This window comes from Pieris brassicae, chromosome 10, assembly GCF_905147105.1.
Source record: "Pieris brassicae chromosome 10, ilPieBrab1.1, whole genome shotgun sequence".
In the NCBI taxonomy this organism is placed as follows: domain Eukaryota; kingdom Metazoa; phylum Arthropoda; class Insecta; order Lepidoptera; family Pieridae; genus Pieris; species Pieris brassicae.
The window spans coordinates 14,141,844-14,163,915 of NC_059674.1; the positions used below are offsets into that span (position 1 = coordinate 14,141,844).

Genomic DNA, 22,072 nt, shown 5'->3' on the forward strand with positions numbered 1-22,072 from the left:
CAATCCGGTAAAAAAGTGTTTTCTTTCAAGGAGATATCATGTTTGTTATCGGCGACTTTAATGCAAAAGTCGGACTACTAAAAACTAAAGATAGAGATTATTTGGTTCTAGAAAAAAATTGGCTATGTAAACAGAAATAATAGAGGAGAAAAACTTATTCGATACGCATTTGAACACAAACTGTCAATTATGAACTCTTTTTTTAAAGTCCGAAAACAACGGACTTGGACCTGGCTCTCCCCGTGCGGTAAAGTAAAAAACGAAATTGATTTAATTCTGTCCAATCAACCGACAAGGATTAGCAACGTAGAAGTATTACATGGCTTTGGGTACAGATCTGATCACCGCTTAGTCAGAACTACGCTATACGCTTGAACAAGGAAAAAAAAGGTAGATCATCGTTCAAAGCACAACCTAAGCGATTGAAGACAGATGAGGACATTACTTTTAAAATCTCGAGATCAAGAAGCAAAACTTGGAAACCCAAGAAAAAGATCTTCAAACTTTTTACGACAACTTAGTTAGCATCATTACTATCAGCGCTGCATGCACATCTAAAAATAAACACCCAAAATCTATTAACAAATTTCTTAGTGAGCCTGCTAAAACTCTTCTTAAAAAGCGAACTGCTGAGCTTCTGAAAGCCAAACTAAAGAATTGAAGAAAGAACTGAGGATACTATTTAAAACTACAAGTAGATAAGGCAATAAATAAAGTCTACAAAGACCATGGAATATATTTTTTGATTTCCTATGAAAGTAATACATTCAATCTCGCCCAAGGAGGTGCCGTATTTAAAAAATGAAATCGCGCACGCAATAAAATTCGTGAAAAATTATATTGTTTCAGTATTTTATTTATCAAAACAGCGGCCAAACGGGCAGGAGGCTCACTTGATGTTAAGTGATACCGCCGCCGCTCATGGACATACAATCCCAAGAGCTCGTGGTAGTGCGTTGCCGAATTAATTTAAGAATTTGTCGGCCTTCTGGGTTCCCACCAGATGTGCGAACAGTACTCCATGTGGGGTCGAATTTGCGCTACAGTTGTAAGCGATGGCCCGGAATGAAGTATCGTGTTGCCTTGCTGAGCACACCAAGCTTCTTGAAGGCTAATTTAGCTTTTCCCTCCAAAGACCGCGATACTGAACGTCGATCGATATGTCAACGACAAGTATTCCGATGCTGGCTGTGGCTTTACGAAGAGTGTCTTCCGAAAGAGGAGTAGCGACAAAGGATGTTTTTGGCCATCGCAAAGAGGATCCCTTCAATTTAACTTCTTTTCTGACGTTCATAAGTGTACTTGTTTACCTATATGAATAAGGTTATTTTGAAGATTGAGTTTAATATTGACCACGATGAAAGCTGTAGTGATAATCGCTAATAAATAATCCTCTGGAGGCCCTCTACATTCCTCAGAAGCTGGCCGTTAATAATGGTTTCCATTTTTTTAGAGGATAAGGAGGTTACAGCGATTGGGCGATTAGAGCGGTCGCCTTTTTTAGGGATGTATTGAAGCGGTCTTTCACCACTTCGGGACAATGCCGAGCGAGTACAGGTACTAGAAAAGGAGCATAAGGACCGGAGCAAACTCAGGAGCACAAGTACGCAGCACGACTGGGGTGGAAACCATCAGCCCTGCTTGACTTATAAATGTCTAAGGAAGATACGAGTTTTGCGGACAGCACGTTGCCAGAATATGAGTAACAATTATTTTTAGAACCATTGAATGTATTGTTTCAATGACTCAATATAATATAAATATCTGTATAGAAATTTTAATATTTCAGTAAATTCAAAAGTTAGCACTTTGTATTTAATTTTTTTTTAATTTAATACTTTTCTGACTCTTCAGCATAGCTGATGACAGTGGCGGACTTACTGTGAAGTTTTTGCCGCCTTGCCACTACAATTTTCATTTCCTAAATTATATTTTTGTAATTTTGCTATTTTCAGTCATACAAAGCTGAGGGTGCAGAGGTCGATTACTGATTAGGGGGCGGCGAAATAGGAGTTTAACTGTAGAAGTTTGCTTCAACAAATATACAAGCGAAAGGGGAAAGTAATCGAAAAACATCAGAAAACCGTCGTAGGCTCCAGCCTACTCAACCTGCTAGTAAATCTACCACCGACTGCTTGAGTAGTGTTTTTAAGTATAAAATAAACTTAAGGGTGAGAGCAGCGTTGTTCTAGTGGCGTTCGCGTGCAACTCTCATCCCTGAGGTTTATATGACATTTCACACTCGCTCGTAAGGTAAAGGAAAACATCGTCAGTAAAACCGGCATACCTTAAGATTCAAGCCGATAGCGTGTGTCAGGCACAGAAGGCTTATCACCTGCTTGCCTCTTAGAACAAAACAAATGATCGCCAAATAGAAACAGAAATCTGAGGCCCAGATCTATGAGGTTGTAGCAGCACTGGTTTTTTTAAAAACAAATATTACTAAAATAAAACCACATCATAAAGGCAGATATTTTTTATATAAATTATTTGCAGTTCTTTTCATACATTAGTCTACAAACATTTACTATTATGTCACACTTATTGTAATTGGTGCTTTTAATCTTAAAATAAAGAATACATGAGATTTGAGGCTGTATCACCGATTTGACTAATAAATAATATATCAGTGATTTGACTGCAAATTTCCACATTTTTCCCAATATCATATATAACCTAAGGTTATTTATATAAATATTTTAAAATTATTGTAAAAACTTTTGATAATAAATATAAGTTGCCAATCTTGAAAAATGATGACCTAAAAATCTTATACTTATTGAGACTATTATTGTAGGTACAATTTATATAGTGAACGTCACTAGCCATACTTATTTAACCATTAAATGGTCGGTATACATATCGACATACTAATTAAAGTTAAGAAATAAATAGGAATATGAACAAGAACTATTTACAAAGTCAGCCTCAAAAACAATGCTTACACAAATGGCACATTTTGTACAGACAATTGTGATACGGATTCATAAAATAAAATATTGGCTGTTATAACATTATATGACCCTCTGTACTAAAATGAGTAAATTTGACTCGTACCTAAGTTTTTATATAAATAAATTTACCAGAACATGTTCTTGCATAGGAACAAAACATTAGCATATAATCTAGGTTAGTTAAGAAATAAATAATACAGCTCTAAATAGTGTGATGTTACTTAACATAATGGACAAGATCGGGCATTCAGATTGTATATCAGACGAAAAACATGCGTTCAAATCAGTCTTGCATTACATTATATACAGAGAAACAACTTTTACCATCAATACTATCAAATAATACGTTATAACTGTTAGTTAAGGAGCCTGCCTTACTTCTAGCATCCTGTACTAGTGTAATTTGCTAATATCCTAATATTTCGCTATTTGACAGATCTATGTTAGATTGAGTAGGCGTATTGGCCGAGGTATTCGATGAGTGTGGAGGGAAGGGGCAATAGTCTATGTTTAGGAGCGGTCCAAAGTTTGGGAGTTAAGGGGTTGGAGTCCAGCGCTTTATGGATAGCGATCCGGGCGGAGTGGAGAAGAGATGGTGGTGATTTTCTTAGAGGATTTTTAAGGAGAACAGGGGAATGTGCGCATCCCTCTCGGTCTACCCACACGGTGCCCGCTGCCCCTCGCTCCCCGAGACGCGTGTAGTGTTGAATTAATTCGATCACACATCGAAATCTTGGCATAAACCTGGCGAGCGGTCTGTCGCAATCAAATCTAAAAAAAAAATAATTCATTAATACATACACAACTAGAAACATATCTTTAATATTTTATAGTACTTATAGAACCTTATTTAAAATTTGCAGTAAAACATCGTCGTCAAGGACGTCAAGGTATACAGCAATTAGGTATAAGCAGTGCTATTTAACCCAGAAACAACTCGATACTATCAAGTATTATTACCCGCCCATCTAATAGGGTTACCACTTGCCAGACTTATATGTTATTACCAACAGATAATTTTGGAATTTGTTCCATTAACAGATTTGATTACAATTGTAAAAAACAAGTAGGAACAGTAATTGTTAAGTTATGTGTTTTTTAATATGTTAAGCCAGGCATAATTTACACAAATTCCAACAATAATTTTCATGACATTGTATGATCTACACAATATAACGTAAATATATTGATGAATGGAATTTGTATTTAGTCCAGTTTTATTTACAGCACTCGCGACTGACTCATTTCTTAGTAATAGTTACTAATAGCTATATTTTAACCTTGCTATTTTTGTCTTTCGTTTGATTTATTTAATAGGATTATTAGGATACTCCTCTTTGCTTATTCAACATATCTATGTTGAATAAGGTAGGTATCTACCTATAATTGATTCATCCTGAATCGACTCAAGGACCTCATGGTCATACTTCACGTGCATTAAGCATTGAGCAAATGTCAATTCTCAGTTTAGAATTTTTACGCATATATATCTTAGAACATGCCAGACGCAATCTCTAGATGTTTATCCCCCAGCAACAAGGTAATTTTAGGCATTATTTTGAATTATGGTATGAGATAAACTCTATTCATAGAACTTTATCAGTATTTTTTTTTCATATTGCATCGATCAGTGCTTTATGGAAGTGTCAAATAGAAATATTATTTTTTAGAGACTATTCTTCTGTTAATAAAAGTCAATTGCGTAAATAACATGAAAATACATATGTTATTCTTAAGTTTACCCGAACCAAATGTTTAATAGAATAAGTACACTGATAACCACTTGTAACTTATCTTTCTAAGAACATTCTCGTTAATACAGATATCAGAGGCCCAATCATATACATAAATAAGCCCAACATAAATATATCTTAATTCTTTTTATGTACATATACATATGATAACGATATTTTATATTAAAATTGTTTTGTTACTTCTGTTTACATTTAACTTGAAGGTGATAAAACTAAACTTAACAGCTAAGTCAGGCTAATGTATTTGTTAGAAAAGTCACTGTAAATTAAAGTTGCTTAGGAAATGTCATCATTAATTACAGTATTTAAGTGACCATTCAAATTCCTTGTTTAACTATTTTTGTTCTTCCAAGAATTGAACACAAGGTCTTGTTTCTGTACATTGGCTACCAATGCATTTAAGCATATTTTTTTTGTAACAGAATATTTATAGTATTAATCCTTACCTAAAATAGCCCTGCTCATAGTGCATCCGTACGGAGGTTGGGCCTCGTTCAGTTTGTACTGACAGTGAGAAAATGAAATTTCTATCCCTAGAATCCCTTATAACAAATGCTCCAACACTGGCATCTTTCAAGAGGTTCCTGGCTCCCTGAAAGAAGAGAAATCAGTTATATTAACGAAAACATTAAATTTTGTTTGCATTTGTATTGTGTGTTGTAATAATGAAATAAACTGGGAAATAATAGATACGTATTTCGCCTCTTCTAATCTTATTTTTACAGGTAAAGGTAAAAAAGTGTTTTCTTCAAATCAAATAAGTGCAAAATATTATACTATAAAGTTCTAAAGTATGGTTATGAATTAAATCTTATCATAAAAATCTTTCAATTCCTCAGTTTTGAAACATAATTGTGCCACTGATTGATCGATAATTACTTCCAGTAGTATTTTACTGTTAACTGATATTAATTAGAATAGATGATAACTGCTTATCTGTAGGTTATATTGCTTTTACTTTTGCTAGGAAATCAAAATTATTATAAACATTATCTGTAACACTCTATAGATAAAACATTATCAAACCATAAAATCTTTTTATTAGTAATTACAATTCTGTGAATTTATATGATACAGCAATATTTTAATTAATATATTAGGACTTAGAATGCAAAAGAGTAAGACTTTTGTCAACATATTAATTTTCTCAGAAATCCTTTATTCTAAGTACTATTATTACTAAGTACCTATTTATGTGCCCATAAATAAAATATTAATATTCTAATCATAAATAAAATACTTAAAGTTATAGAATAAGTTGTTTAATATTTTCAAGTTACCTGCCAATCTAAATTGCCATAATACCAGCCAGATAGCCGCAGTGCTTTAAGCGTATCTTCCAGGCGTTTTAGTTCTTCATTATAAGGAGATGGAAGTGGTGCTGGTACCGTGTAGAGTGAGTGAGGCAGATAGGGCTGTATTGTGAAGGGTGGCGTCAGTGGTGTAAGTGCCTTAGAGCAGGACAGAGAGAGGTGTAGTTCATGTTTACAGTTGGGACAGCAGGCTACACCATTACACCAGCTGTTTAGTGGCACCCCAACCTCAACACAAGCATCTGTAAATAAAATTTTAAAAATGAATTGTTGTAATGCATATTATTGACTTTGTGAATGATTACACAAATAACTTTTGACCTATAAGCTCACATGTAATTATCCCCAAACACCCAAAACAGAGACCTTTTATAAACATGAAGGAAAACACTATAATTTCCTTGAATAGAACAATTGGATTAATCCATTGACAATTATTGCTATCAAGCGGCACTCCATATATGGACATGTAAAGCTTTTCCTCATAACAATAAATATATCTTTCAAACTTTTGTTGTAATAATTGTAACAAAGTGTGGGATTTTTTGAAGTATCATATAATTGATATTTCAGATCACTTAAACCACATTGTTATTGGATATACAAAATTGATGTAGTTTATATAATTTTAATATTTTTTGTGTTTTGTACTTTTAAAAAGTTACTACAGACTTTCCATTCTAATCTACCTAAAAAGTTGTTTGAATAATTTGTAAAGGTTGACAAAATGGATACAATATACATACATATACAAACATAAGATTAATAATCCTGTATACACATTGAATAATAAACCTGGCTCCACCGATACGACCAAGATAAAACCAATAACAAATAAAGTTAACCTCAACTTGTACTAGCCATGTTTTAATAGTAAAAGCATAACTAAGTACCTAAATATACGTTTTTATATAAATAACTCACTTTGCGATGGTATTGTAGCTATCGTCATATTTAAAGGACGTATTTTTGCTTCTCGTCTTTCAATCAAACACATTTGCCGTTTCGGTGGACAATTATTTGTTCCACCTAAATCCTCTTCAGAGGCCACGATTTAATAAATATCAAACACAAAACTAAAACTTTATGTATTGTCAAACTTTTTCATCTTGCAATAACACAGAATTGTGAAAAAAATATACTATCCACAAAACAACTTTCACTAATATAATTCCACTCTCGCCTATAGGGCGCCAAGTGCCAACGCCAAGCATCCAAATTCCAAAAATGTTAAATGTCAAACACAAGCCTTGGACTTTCTAAACGTCACTAGTGCCGTACGCTAATCAAAGACAAAATATGTTAAGATTGAAAATAATTATTAATTCAGCTTGAATTATTTAATTATCGTGTATGGTAAAGACACACATGAACACTATCCGACGGTTAATTAAACACTGACTACTGAGGCTTGTAAGCCGTGAGGGCCGATGAGTAAAAAAGTATGACTGGCAATTACTGTAGTAAATACACAAAAGTGACTATAGATACAGTTGTTAAAAGAGGGGATGGCGCGGGAGGACCAACACCTCCTCTCAGTAACGCTGCGCACACTAAACGAGCGACAAGACAGCTGTCTTTGGCACGACTGCGAATACGAATGACGAAACACGGGCGTTGAGTAGTTCTGAGAACTCATTCACAAACTAACAACATATTTTATCTAATCATTTGTTAGCTATCATTATTATAATATTGTTTATATATGTTACATTTCTACGTAAATTTAGATAAATAATATAATTTAATCGTCTCAATTGTAAGGAAGGATAGCGCTGCGTATGAAAGGTACACGTATAATTGAAAAATAAACTTAATAAAAAAGTGAATATTGAGAAGCTGAGATATATAGAATAGAAATAGTTAATATTTTACATTACTTATTATAACGAGATATAAACGCAGGTGTTCGGTTAGCATACGAAATTCGGACGTGCCTTAGAGAGCGAGTTCGCCGTAGTGCGATTATATTTGGCGTTCTCAGAATCCCCTACCTGCATTCAAAGCTTTCACATCCACGAACCATCTGCTATTTGTGTGCTCACACGTCGGCAGCTGCGCATAATATAGTGTTATCGTAATTTTGTCCTACAATCTGTAACTATTTACAAGCTATTAACTGTATTGAAAAAAGCTGCTTAGTGTTCTCCTGATTAAGATTGAAGTTTAGTGCGAGCCTAATATATACCCGGCCAAAACATCTACAAAGAAGCATAATATGTAAATAACAATAGAGCGTTTATTGTTTCTCTTGATATCAAGACTACTATACTTTAAAAACGCGTTGGTCATTCACAAAATATAAAGTCCACCAAGGAATTTAAAAGCTGAAGCCTTTTAATTGATATCGAAACTTTGGTTTATAAGTATAGTTTTTTGTGTTCACTGTTATCTCTATTGAGTTTACCGTAATTGATGGGTATTTTTTGCTTTTTAATTTAGTACTGTAACTGGTCAAATAAATACAATTTTTCAGTATATCGAGTTTATCAATACGAAATGTAAACAAGTATCCAAACTAATCATAACAACCCTTGTAACTTTTTCAAAGCTTTTACTTTGTCTTATTTCACCGTCCAATGATGAAATGTTATACCAAATCGCAAGCCCGCGTATCTATCATCATCTCTAAACTTCATGTTGGGTTAAGTATCCTAAAAGGTAAAGCACTGTATGGTACTTCTTCTACTTATCCGTATATATACATTTCTAAAATATGTAATATGATAGAAAAAACAAATCTATTGTAAATATATGAATATTTTTATTTATCACAGCTATCCAAAAACATTGTGTTCATTATATAAAAATCAATATAAGCAAAAAGGTTTCACCGCAAAGGCTGTATAGCTTACAATAAAATGACTCTCAAAGTCAAAAAGATTAAAATGTAGTTTTCCTGAGAATTGTAATTTTGAATTTCCAGGTTTTGGAATAGGTTTATCGTTTTTTAAATTTGCTCCGGTCAATATTAGAACTTTTTACCTTATCTCTAAAAAGGAGTTTCTATTCTAATTTTTAAAAAAAATGCATTATGTTAGAATGATTTTTTTTTGTTCTTCTTTTGGCTCTGGCAAGGTTTGTGCATTAAGTATAATAGAATGATATTAATATAAAAATATTTACCCAGACGTAGTCGCAGGAGATTCGTAGTAAAATAAAACAATATAGAAAGTCGCACCCACATTCTGCCTTCGGATTGTATTGTTTGTGCGAGGATTTCTTGAAATTGTATGTTGTATGACAGTATCTTTCTTAGAATCGCCTTTGTCGCTATTTACGAAGTTATATTTCAAGTTACACCTTTGAATTCTTTGGATTCGGCTTTGTTAATAAATTAACCAGAAATATTAACAACAACAATTTCAAATATCGAAAAAGATGGTAAATACATTTTACTTACCTTCCGAAACATATTTATTACAAACTCAATCTAATCCAACTACATAATTGGTATATTGTAAGTGCATAATCGGTGTTTTTAATGTTAATCTATCTTTTTGCCCTCAATGTCCATACAATACAAACAATAATCTACGTGCGAGAAAATTTCTCATTAATTGAGTGTTAATGGATACTTAGCTTAGTAAAGATTTAGATAAGTTGAAATGGAACTATGGGTATAAAATTTGAGCCCGAAAAGCTGATTTGCTCATTATAATACATATAAATTTATGTTTTGTTCTCTGGTATGTTTTTACCTCAGAATTTTAACTTCAAAATCGCATAGACATGCCTTTGTTACAATTGAACATATTACTTTATATATTATTACCGAGTCATAACAAGTAGAAGCGGGCTGGCAACGAGCATTGTACTTTTACCTACGTTACACAACATACGATAAATTCATTCTTGGAAATCACTTCAATATAACATTTAAATTGACTTTCGTAAAAGGTTTTTAAATACATGTATAAATAATTCAAAGAAACTGGAAATCCTTTTATGTAGCAGATACAGGTACATAAGTACACATTACTTATGTACCTGTATCTGCTAGGTACAACTCAACTAAATAAACTTTCCACCGCATATTGCATGAAACAAAAATGAAACACAGTAACATTTGAACAAACGTTTTTATACTGTCTCTAAAATATCATGAACCAACATTCTTAGAATCAAATATATCTAGACTTAAGTCTAAGGTGCTTTGTACTACATTGCCATGACAACGGCTATAGATCATAATAACGAGAATCGTCAATGATTTCATCGTTTATCTTTATTTCTGGGACGTATGCGCCTTCTACGTATTTTATCTCTCATATTTCATTGGTACTAGTAAGTCTTAATTATTGGATAACTTAATATCGTAATAAAATATTACGTACATAGTGAGATCATTCTTCTTTTTAGAAGGTTGGATTATGTTTGGTGCTGTATAGATTTGATCGCGAATGAAATCGAGTGACGACATAGACTACAGCAACATAAAATAGAACGTTATGGCCATTATTTTTTTGAAGTTATACTTCTTTTGGCGCGTTAGGAGAAATGATGAGAATAAATTTTTACGCCGCGCGCACACCGTCACAAAAAAACCGACAACCTGAAATTAGCTATAATCGACTTTTTAGTTTTTTCTATTGTTAGTGTCGTATTTTTTTCTACAAACGTAGAATAAATTTTTTGTAAAGATTTTTATCTTGTTACGTCAAAAAAGTATAACTTCTAACGCGTGTACACACACGTTTTTTTTATTAAATACAATTATAATTTTAACACAGATTTGAACCGTGTCGTGTATTGGACAAACGGAGGTCGTAACGGAACTCGCAGCAAGGCGCTACTTCGTTGAATTGGTACGGACACTTTTAGTGGAAGAAGACAATCGCTTATTTTGTGAGTGTTAAAAGCAGAATACTAGGAACTACTCGTCATGCGTACATTATTTATCGTTCTGTAGAAATATACACTGACTCATATACCTTTGTTTTATTTTTAACCGGCCTTGTATTAAAAACTTCTTAAATATTTCTCTTTGGCAATGCAACTTACGCGCGTTTTATTTTTAATTACGTATGCAGTGTTTGTTTAATAATTTCATCGGAGTAAGCAATCGATCTTGCACTAGCTTTATTAATGTAATCGACTCGTTGTATCGCAATAAATTTATATGATAATCAATGGAACTTAAATTAAATTTGTATCTATACTTTTGTACATTCTAACCCGAACCGAAAAGCAAAGTTATATTATTTTAACATATATAATGGTGATATTAACAGGAACATGATATCAATACACAAAAATGTGAATAAACATCTGTATTTCGTTCGTGTTTCTCGAAACCAAACGGACACGTAAAAATCAAAAAGAAATGCGATTCAATTACGAAACGAAATCGAAGTTTCTGAGAACAAATTTAATGTTCCGCGAATATCGAACGTCGATATTAAAACACTTTGTTTAGCAATATCTCGGATAAGAGTTGTGATTCTTGGAAGGACCTTTAATAAAGACTTCTAACCGGTGATGATATTGTTTTTTACAACTTCTGTTTAATGGTTTTCTTATTGGATTTGACAAGTGAATCAGACCACAGACCATTAAATATAATTTAATTATTTATTTTAGCCAGACCCACGGAGAGAGAATTAGGAAATTTGTAGTCTAGCATTAAATGTTGTAGCTAAAATAAATCTACATTAGAGCTTTGGTTAAGTTAACCTAGAAATACAAATTGATGCTAGAAGAATGAAACAATGATACAACGAAGAAATATACGGACGACACTGATTACAGAGACAGAAATTTAAATTAAATAATTTGGAGCACACAGATTTATGCCTTATACAACTACTTCGTACCACGTACCAAAAGAGATTTTAATACTACGACAAATTGAACCGAGATGTAACTACATAGAAATTGGGTTGCATCGTTAGAAGACGTCATTAGACTTATTTGTTGACTGGCAATGCAATTGTTAATTTACACTATTGAAGATGCATAGCACACCATAAAGTCATAAATTAAACGTGTCCAAAACGACAGCATTTCCCCGAGATGGGATTACATGCATGAAAATGCGTTCCCATGCAATATAAAAATGTATCTTTAAAATATTGTAATTTCTATTTTAAAAGAGTAAGAATGGAGTTTCTTTTCCATTTCTCTCCATGTTAAACTACTTTTGGAAGGACTACTAGTCTTTTTTTAATATATTTAACTTGTAATTTTGACTTTCAAAAGTTCATTTTTAATAGGCCTAATTGAAATGAATGTTTTGACTATGTCTTTAATAAAGTATAAATATTTTTGTTTTCTAACAAGTAAATAGTTCCGCTTCAATGTAATAATATTTTAGTGTGTTTGTTACTTTTGTTTATTCTTCCTTAAAAATAAATGAATTAAGAGTACAAAAAGTGCATGCATGGTGCTTGATGCATTCATCGGTATATGCAATGACATTACGAAATAATTATTTTTACAGCGAAAGTGAATTCCGAACACATTATCCTTATTTATATATGTAGATGAAGTCCATGAGAAAACGCATTTTCGAGCATACAAACATGTATTCGATACACAAATGATAAATCGAAACGGGGTTGAACAATAAATGACCTATATTGATTGGAATTATTCCAAAGCACATTGCATCACAGCATTAATATCATTATCAAACATTCAACATTAATGAGTAGTTTGATTTCCAGAAATATCGGTAATGCTATTAGTGTATAGATTAGATTTTAGTTAGAACAAATTTGAATGTAAAGTGGAAGACCATGATTCTAAATTAAAATCGTTCTTTGGCTATTGCGAGGACCCGACCCGTCTATGACAACTATAATCAATAATATACGTAGTTACCGATAGTTATACTCGTATGAGTAAGGTAGACTAATATGAAACTTAATAAAATGTAAATTAGTTACATAAATAAAAAATAACTGTGAGAGCGAGTATCGTAAAATAACAAATATCTACTTAAATCATCGCTTCAAAAATATTTCTTTTTTAAGAAAAATGATTACTAAAGAGACACCAAGTAAGAGTACATTTACAATACTTAGAAGCTGACAGTTACGACATTAAATAATGTATTTGAATAAATTCTGAGAATGTATGGAGGTTTATGAAAATTATTTTATTTTAAAAGCGGGTCTTACGGTTTTTTGTCTATTATAAAAGAATTCTTATGTTAGTTCAGTAAAGAAATTACAAGAGATTTAAAAGTATAAATGTTTCTTAGGAGAAAAGCACACAACAAAGGGCGGACCCTAGTTGCGTCAGATCAACACAGACAGCGTCCGTAGAACTTAAAATATTCAATAATCATCATTCATAGGCCATTATCAAAACATAAATTACGTGAAGTCACTCGTTAAAACATTGAGTATTTAATAAATTTGATTATAATTAAAATCGCTTAAATTGAGCTAAAATGATTTTAAAGTACTCATAAATTAACAAAATGTTAGTGTTTTATTCCTAGCTAATGAAATTCGGTCGATCTATTTGATTATTCAGCAAGCGCTCTTTGCCGGGTTCAATAGAAATGCAGTTTTCAGAAATTCATTTGCATATGCTTAGTATAAGTCATAACGTTGCCTTCCAAAATCCGGTTTAAACGTAATACATTATTGGCCTCTAGTATATATATTAAATATACTTCTAAGGTAAGTTCTAGATCGCAGGAGTTAGATTTTACTCCGTCTGCTATATTTGTTTAAAGCTGTAATACTTTGCCCGAAAAGAATAAGTCTAGCTATTCAAAGGGAACGCTGCCATTATCTTCGAAACCTTGCCTAAAGGGACTTCTTTTAATGATATATTTTAGTTATTAAATTTTAAGGTTAGTTATTGTTTTTTGTTATATCAATTTATGTTATTTTTATCTTAAAGATTGAATATAATAATATTACAGAGTTTGTATATCCTCTAATACACATGTAAGTATGTTATAACCAAAGATCATTTTGTCTTTGGTAAGACTGATTGCTTGAATATTTTGTCTTTATAAACGTGGCGAGATTTAATAGAGGATTTAGAAGCTTTGCATAAAACTCTAGTTAATATATTAACTGATTATAAAAGGGAAGATAATTTTTAGAAGGAACGATTTACAATAATTCTGTAACCCCAGATAGTTTAAAATGGTTTGTGTGGGCTGTTAGTTTTTTTATCTCCTCCACACACTACAAAATCTTTTTTTTCATTCAACACCATAGATCACTGAACGTAACGGTATTTCCTCCTGCTCGCTATCAATTTCCGGTGTTTGTATTAGACACCGTAATACTGTATAATATTTACATTTAATTATTTTATAACATCTTCGTATATATTCGAAAACATGTTTAGGAAATCAAATATGTTTTGTGGTAAATTATTTACCATGAAACATACGAGTTTTATTTATGTAATTATCGTTAATACAATTAAATTTGTTTTAACCAAATTATTTACATGGATCTGTATTAATAACAGTGAATGTGGTACATACAAAAGCTTTAAACGTTATTTAAATACTCAACGTACTGAGAAATCAAGCTTCTAAGAAATACGATTCAAATTTAACGCTTAAGAATTCTACAAGTAGGTGGGTTGGGGCCATTCACTTTGGCCTCTGACATGCAGGCGAGGCCGATTTCATCAGGATTTAGTTGCCAACGCATTCACGTGGAATTCTTTGAAACTTAAATAGGAAGAGCCTAACTATTTATAACTAGAATTATGCAATACATAACAAATGCCTATACGTATTTTTTTAAGTAGTGTTATGCGATACTAAAACGCAAGGCAACATTTTTAAATATCTTTAAAAAACTAAGTCGGTTGTATGTTTAATGAACAGATGATAGGTCAGATATTAGTTCGCGACCTTTGAGCGGTAAATGACCTCAGGTTTGAGATTTGAAAATTGTATTCTGATATATCTTCTGAGTATGGATCAGGTAAATCTCTTTTATATATGTAATACTTGAGCCCGTTATATTCTGGAAAATGATATTTTTCGTGCGGCTGAAAATTTAATAAATATTTTGTTAACTGCCAATGCTTATAATAAATATTTTTAACTACATCCGGCATGATGACAAGTAATATAACTGCCTCGTCCTTCATAAGGAAAAGACGGAGATGATAGCAATCCATAATGTCCGGATTGGCCTCAATCCAGCGCCAATAAAAAGCCGAGTACGGCCGAAAGCTCATAAAGACTTTGGCAATAAACGTTCGAATGTAGAGTTTCGCTGAGCAGCCTTCGCGTGTTCTCAGAAACAACGACCGGTTGGTCATTCGCTGCGTTCTCAGAACAACGTGAACCCGGGGCCGCTTCGATTTTTTAAAATAACGCTCCGTTATTGAATTACGTGCCTAGCTTGGAACCTCAATTAGACGTAATCTGTTAAGTGACTATTTTTATCGTCAGCCATGTTTCCGAGTGAAAGGGTTTCCTACTGAACACGTCTAACTGGTTATTGGATTACCAATTTGCCCATTCACGCACTGAGTTTCTCTCAGCTTAACTTGTATCTGATGTCAGAATGCATCTGATATGATAGCATCCAATGAATTACAACACAAGAGCTTCAAAAAATACGGGTTCTAAGTGATATTGATAGGCATGACAATTTTTGATAAAACTATTCTATCTATAAAGTATTGAATTATTGTAAAACAATGTATAAGTTACAAACCGATTTTGCAAGGAATATTTTCTAAGTAGAGTAAAACAGCGAAGATCACAGAAGGCATACCTAGCTGGAGAGCTTCTTTATTAGTTCCAAAGGCGACAACTCCGTCGTGCTATTTATATGTACAGCTAGGAGAAAAATAAATTATTAACAAAACTATCTCGTATAATAAGATATTAATAAAGTCATCCATTCGTAAATTGCGATCTCATAGCATTCACTAATAACGTGACGCTAATCAGTTCTGTAATGCAGCTACAAACACACCACAGACGCAAATCGTGTTACAAGCAGACGTTGTCATCATGATAATTTAACCTTCACATTACGTACTTTATCAATTAGATCTATCAATACAAACTATCTGGTTGAATGCTTTAGTGAAATCTATTTCTATGAACGCGATAACGTTTCATAGAAAAACGGTATTTGGAACATGTTTCCACTTTTGCTTGGTCGTTGACATTTAGAACGATGTTAGGTTAATTTAAATCAAATAATCTGTAATGAATCACTATGTCAAGTTCAAGAAATATTCATGTCATTTTTAATTAAGTAATTCAACTGTAGAGGTAAATAGAGTATTATTTATCTTAAAAATGGCGCAGACAAAAAGCAGCTTGTGTCGAACTATACTAGAACTATTTTAGTGGAGCATGAAGATCAAAGCAATACTTGAATCAGCTCGTTAGGCGAAAAAGTCAGTTGACTTCGCAGTACTCCGCTATTGAAATTTAAACTAGTTCACATTCTGGGAAATGTTTTTTACTTTTCCGTTTCGTCCTAGGCCAATGGAGAGCACGATATCCAACTGTGGTTGTATTAAGTTGTTTATTTCACTTTTTGTTCTGTTTAAAAATCGATTTGTTCAGCATATTTAAGTCTTTATCCCTTTTGAATAGCTTTTTGTATGCAATACTTTGAATTGCGTTGTTTAGTGTGCCGAGATTTAAACAGGACATTGAATTCTAAGAATGGTTAGGAAATCGAATTATAGATTTTGTCATTTTATATTGCTCTTTCTTAGAACTTCCGTAGAACTTGCATCATTATAAGTCACTTCTCGGTTGTAGAATACTTCCTCGTAACCTAAATTGCGATTAAGTTATCACAACATCGCGATATTCTCACGAATGTATAGTGAAATTTATCCGCGTGTCAAAGTTTTCGGTTCTTCGAACAAAGTGTCTGTAAAAAAATTGGTATTATACTCGCCATTTCTCAAAACAACCCTCGGGTTGAGGCTTCTGAGGATTAATTACGCGTTCCGCGTAGAGCCGCCACCGGGCCATTCGATTCTCGGTAAACACGAATCGAAAAAGGAGCAAAAACTGACGCGGTTTATTCCGAGAACACGCATACCTGCGCCAGCGCACTGCACACATCCCACCTTCCGACGTTTCGATCCAACGCACATTTTCCTAGTAGTTTGTCTTCCGAGGAATAACTCTTTTTCATATTCCCGTTTATTCTGTTTACAGCATTTTAATGATTGTTCATTAATTTATGTATGCAGTTATACTCCCATTTTAGATAGATTACATCGTTTGAGATTTAAATAAATGATAATTATGATCTCCATTAAGATATTTAAGAAGCTTAATTTCTCTTCTCTAATCAATTAACTCGCGATAAATGGAATTCATAAAACCAGCTAAAAACAATTTCGCTAATTGAAAATTGGAACGAGTTAAAAGCTACCGACAATTCCACGTATTTTAGGAACCATAGCTGCTCGCCTCGACATGTTTTTCAAGATAAAGGCCTCCTGCTACCAGTTTGCATAGTCTAACGATGTCGATAACACTGTTTTCTCAGAAATGTTGTATGTTTGCATTATGCAATGCATTACGGCTAACATAAAAGCATAGTATTAGCTGAGGTAAGTGTAATTTATGCACATCTATCCGTGTATCATTAGGTATACTGGTTATTATCGCGTTCTGAGAAATTTAAATTATTAAAGTTGATCAAAATTCATACAACAATCACGTCTTCTAAGAAACGGTCTCTATCAAATCATTATACAAAATGTGTTTTGCTAAACATTGAAATTTTGTTGAAAACTTCATAAATAAGAATTATTCTAAGAATTATAATTATTAAGTCTCAATATAATAATTTGTTTACATACACAATGGAAGGTAAAAAAAGGTTGTTATCGAGTTAATATAAATTCTACGTTATAATACGTATATCGGGTCGTTTAATAAATATCTATAATTATATTGGTTAAAATAACATTTTTGCTGACAGTCCATTGAACGAATATAACGAGATTGCTCCATTTTAAAGTATTGGAATAAGTTGGCATGCCTCATATTCTAATATACATTGGAAAATCAAAATAGGAATACTACGGAATAGATTGAAATTGAAATGCAAAGTTCGCCTCCCGTACAGTTATTACGGAATAGTGTCGTTAGATCGTTGATTGAAGTTTCTATATGTTTTATGTACCAACAAGGCACGTGGCATACACATGCATCTGTTTACTCTGGACATTCAAAGGTATCGTAAACGCTTGGCATCAGGACGCGAGAAGACTCGAAAGTAATACATATTAGAAATACAGTGTAAACTCCATTTAATGTCCGTCGATTTAAGCTAAGTGTCGAAATCAATTGGCCAATTGGCAACATTTAAAAAGACCGGTGGCCAGTGCGTGGTAGACTCATTTCTTTGTCCGTAAACAATTATGCCTGTAATCGAACTTAGGACTGCATTAGATAAACTCTACCAGAGAGGATTCATATATAGCGCAATGTAAAATATAGACTATACAAAATTACTTTGTAAATTAAGAGCGATATTTTTTGGATTTTGTCATTGAAAACCGGTGCCGGTAAATTTATCCAATTGTCGTTCCAGTCAATACAGGGAACATCAGAGGTATACGTGGAACTATTATTGTCTTTGTTTACGCTTGAAGGGAGACAATGGCGTTTTTTGTGTGCAACCAAAGAGTACTCAAAGCCTATTGTTTTGCGTATGCACTATGATTATTTTCGTAGAAGGAAAGCTATTATCTGAGCAATTTTATTAAGCCTTTCGTCGAACACGAGGAGGATAAATGTTGATTGCTAGAAAAAGATGTCGTGTGGCCTTTGTAATTTTACTGGTTTGACTGGAATTATTTTTTAAGAAATTTTTCACTGTACAATCATTTCTCACTCTCTTTTTTAATTATACTTTTGAATATCGCATGTAAAGCATATAAGTTATGAACGATCTGTAGATGAAGATCTGTTTTAGATGCTAGAAACATTACAACACATTTCCCCAATGATTGTTCTATATAATATCATTGCTTTTCCTCGAACTATTGCGCATGCGAACAATGGTTCCTAAGAAAACAATAAAATAAAAATTACTTGTCGGAAATGGCAAATGAATCTATTAATACATTATATTATAAATGAGCAATTCTTATAAAAGAGGGAATAGAGTGTGTTGTAGAGGTTTTATACGAGTTCAAGACAATTAAACGTTTAGAACAAATACAAGACGTAGACAACAAAATATAATCTATGCACACGTAACATACCATTATATAATATAACTTTATAATAGGAATATTTGAATTTGCCGACCGTATTTCCGTTCCATCCATTTCCAGGTAATTTATGGATACGCAATGCAAATAATAAATGATTATTGTTTGTAACTCAAACATAAAACACTAAAATATAAAATCCTTCTTAATTTATACACAAAACATTAAATTATAATTAAAACCTTAATATAGACAATGTTTCTGTTTCTAAATGAAAAATGTGTGATTGAAACTATTGATCAAGTACTGTAAATTGTGATGAAGTCATATACAAATTTACCTAATCAACTCATTGGCTCATATTCTCGGTTATCTCTTAATACAATCGCTAAAATCGGTTGTGCCATTTAATCAAAGCAAACTAGAGACAGTTGTAAATCGACTGATCATTTACTCCAATTGGGAGATTAATAATTAACTAATTACCAACCTAATGAGGAACTATAATGGTATTAATTTGATACAATTCGATAAGTGTTTAACTAAATGCATCATGTTTAATAAGTAATGTAAAGGTCACAAGGTTATAAATACTAACTGCTTACGATTATACCGTCATCACTAAACATCAGTGTCGTCAATACTTTTTGATAATATTGACAAATACAATTACGTCGTAACCTCTGACCACTTCAGAAGTTTCGTATAAGTATTTTAGAACCCACATGGTTTAGAAACTGCGTCCGTGGTCAAATTTGAGTCGATAACGTACATGACGTATATCCGGACGTCCGGTGTTTCATTAATCCATCAAATGATCATGGTTTAACTCTCTCTTCTCGGCTCTTGGCATACAAAAATTACACTCTAAAATATCTTAATAGTACGACCTTAAATAAAATTAAACCAAGGCAGGCAAAATGCAAATAGCAATTATCAGTTCCGGGTGTGTGTTAATGTATAAAACGATTATTGTTTCTTTATAAGGATGTCACAGATTCAAAGAAATTAGAAAATTCTATGATTAAATTAATACTAGTTAAGAGACATAATAACTCGAATTATGCCAAGAAGGCGAGTGTTTGGACCATAGATTCGACATCAATTGTAAATAACTTAACTTGGACAATGTTTTATTCTTATTATAAGACATTGTAAAAATTGATATGACATTTGCATGCCTATTTATATATGGCTGATTGTGCGGATATTTGTAGTTGATCGTTCTCACCACTGTACCACTGTCTTGGCAAATAAACGATTTATTATTATTATTAACGCTAAAGAATACTACATTCACTGATTAGAAATATGTAATTTTATATCAAAATAGATACATAATTTTACGCATGGCCTAAAGATCTATGTGATTGTGATAACTCAAACGATTAATCATATGACTAAATTTCTTAAAAATAATTATTCTATATATATATATATATGTTTTATATTATACAGGAACCCTTAAAGGTCTCATCATATGATGTACGTGTATCATTGGTTCTAATTTAAGTTGACGACATGACATATATACTAGTTTCTAAGGTTTCATGTATTAACTTTAAGTACATTTTTATATATGTTAGGTACGTCGGAAACATATATTCTATATTTTTCACTTGACACCATTACTGTACTTCGCGTTCTACTAGATAAAATCGCGTTTAATTTTCAATTACCAAGATTCAGATTAATCATCTACGTTTAGCATATACTGCCGGATCACGTGAGGAATAATGGAATTGTAATAATTAAAAGCGTTTTATATTATAAACATAAATAACTAATAATATTGTATACTATAAACTGACCTGGAAGTTTGACCACCATTTGAGGTGTCAGCCTGTGATTGGGATCCAATTTAAACGCCTTATATCAACGAAACACAAAAACACAAGTCCACTTTTAATTATATTTCCTCAAATCCACTTTATAGCTCTCGTTTCTCCGTAAAGTCTTGAAGCGGTTTCGTAGAAATAGAATGCACAGGAGAAATTAATTTGCGGAATCGGCTGCGTGCCGCTTCAGAATCGTGTTCTAAGAAAGTACACATTCAATTTCACTAATATCACAGAAATCGCGGGTGAAAGTTCGTCGTGGCGAATACGTAAACCTTCTCTCGGGCACGAAAGTCGACTGGCGTATCGCCGCACGCGTAGTGAAATAAACACGGGAAACGAACGCAACCAGTCGCGCCTTCGTTGCCCTCACTTCCAAGAACGACCAACCTTGACGTTACCGAGAAACAACTCAAGGCATTGTCACTAATTTTATATAAATTCAGGGGACATGACAATTTCTATAGACTAAGTAAGGACTATGGCACTAAATTGTTCGGCGCTTCGTAGAATTAATAAGCGGGTCTAAAGTTCATTCACACGCAGTCTATTTTGTGTCGAAGGGTTCACTGAAATTATTGAATGTTCCATTCATATATAAAATTTTATTGCAAAATTAATTTAACTATAACTAATCTTAGGCATTGAAAAATTTATCGTTATCGTTAGTGTTTTAACTACATTAAATTTTGATTAATACGTAATGTTTTCATAATTATCTGGAGAATAAAAATTGTACTTTTTTATGTAATAGCAGGCAAACGGGCTCACCTGATGTGAAGCGATACCGCCGTCCATGGACACTCACATTGCCAGAAGGCTCGCAAGTGCGTTGCCGGCCTTTCAAGAATTGGTACGCTCTTTTCTTGAAGGACCCTAAGTCGAATTGGTTCGGAAATACTTCAGTGGGCAGCTGGTTCCACATAGTGGTGGTGCGCGGCAAAAACTGCCTTAGAAAACGCTCAGTTGTGGAACGACGGACGTCGAGGTGATACGGATGGTATTTTGTATTTTGCCTTGACGTCCGATAATGAAACTCAGCTGCGGGTATTAGACCGAACAAC

At 32.9% G+C, this 22,072-nt stretch overlaps 1 protein-coding gene across 2 annotated transcripts; it reads right to left on the reverse strand.

Annotated features, from left to right (window-relative positions):
* Positions 1-2,461: 2,461 nt before the first annotated feature.
* Positions 2,462-21,331, reverse strand: LOC123715294 (suppressor of cytokine signaling 2-like). 2 transcript variants are annotated; one of them, XM_045670251.1, is made up of 4 exons: positions 20,982-21,331; positions 5,989-6,263; positions 5,155-5,300; positions 2,462-3,725 (listed from the first exon to the last, which is right to left on the reverse strand). In XM_045670251.1, exons 1-4 carry the CDS (start codon positions 20,998-21,000, stop codon positions 3,398-3,400), a joined length of 768 nt encoding a protein of 255 aa, XP_045526207.1. In that variant the 5' UTR covers positions 21,001-21,331; the 3' UTR covers positions 2,462-3,397. The 2 variants fall into 2 exon arrangements, with proteins under 2 accessions (XP_045526207.1, XP_045526206.1); XM_045670250.1 differs by lacking the exon at positions 20,982-21,331 and adding an exon at positions 6,946-7,608.
* Positions 21,332-22,072: the final 741 nt, after the last annotated feature.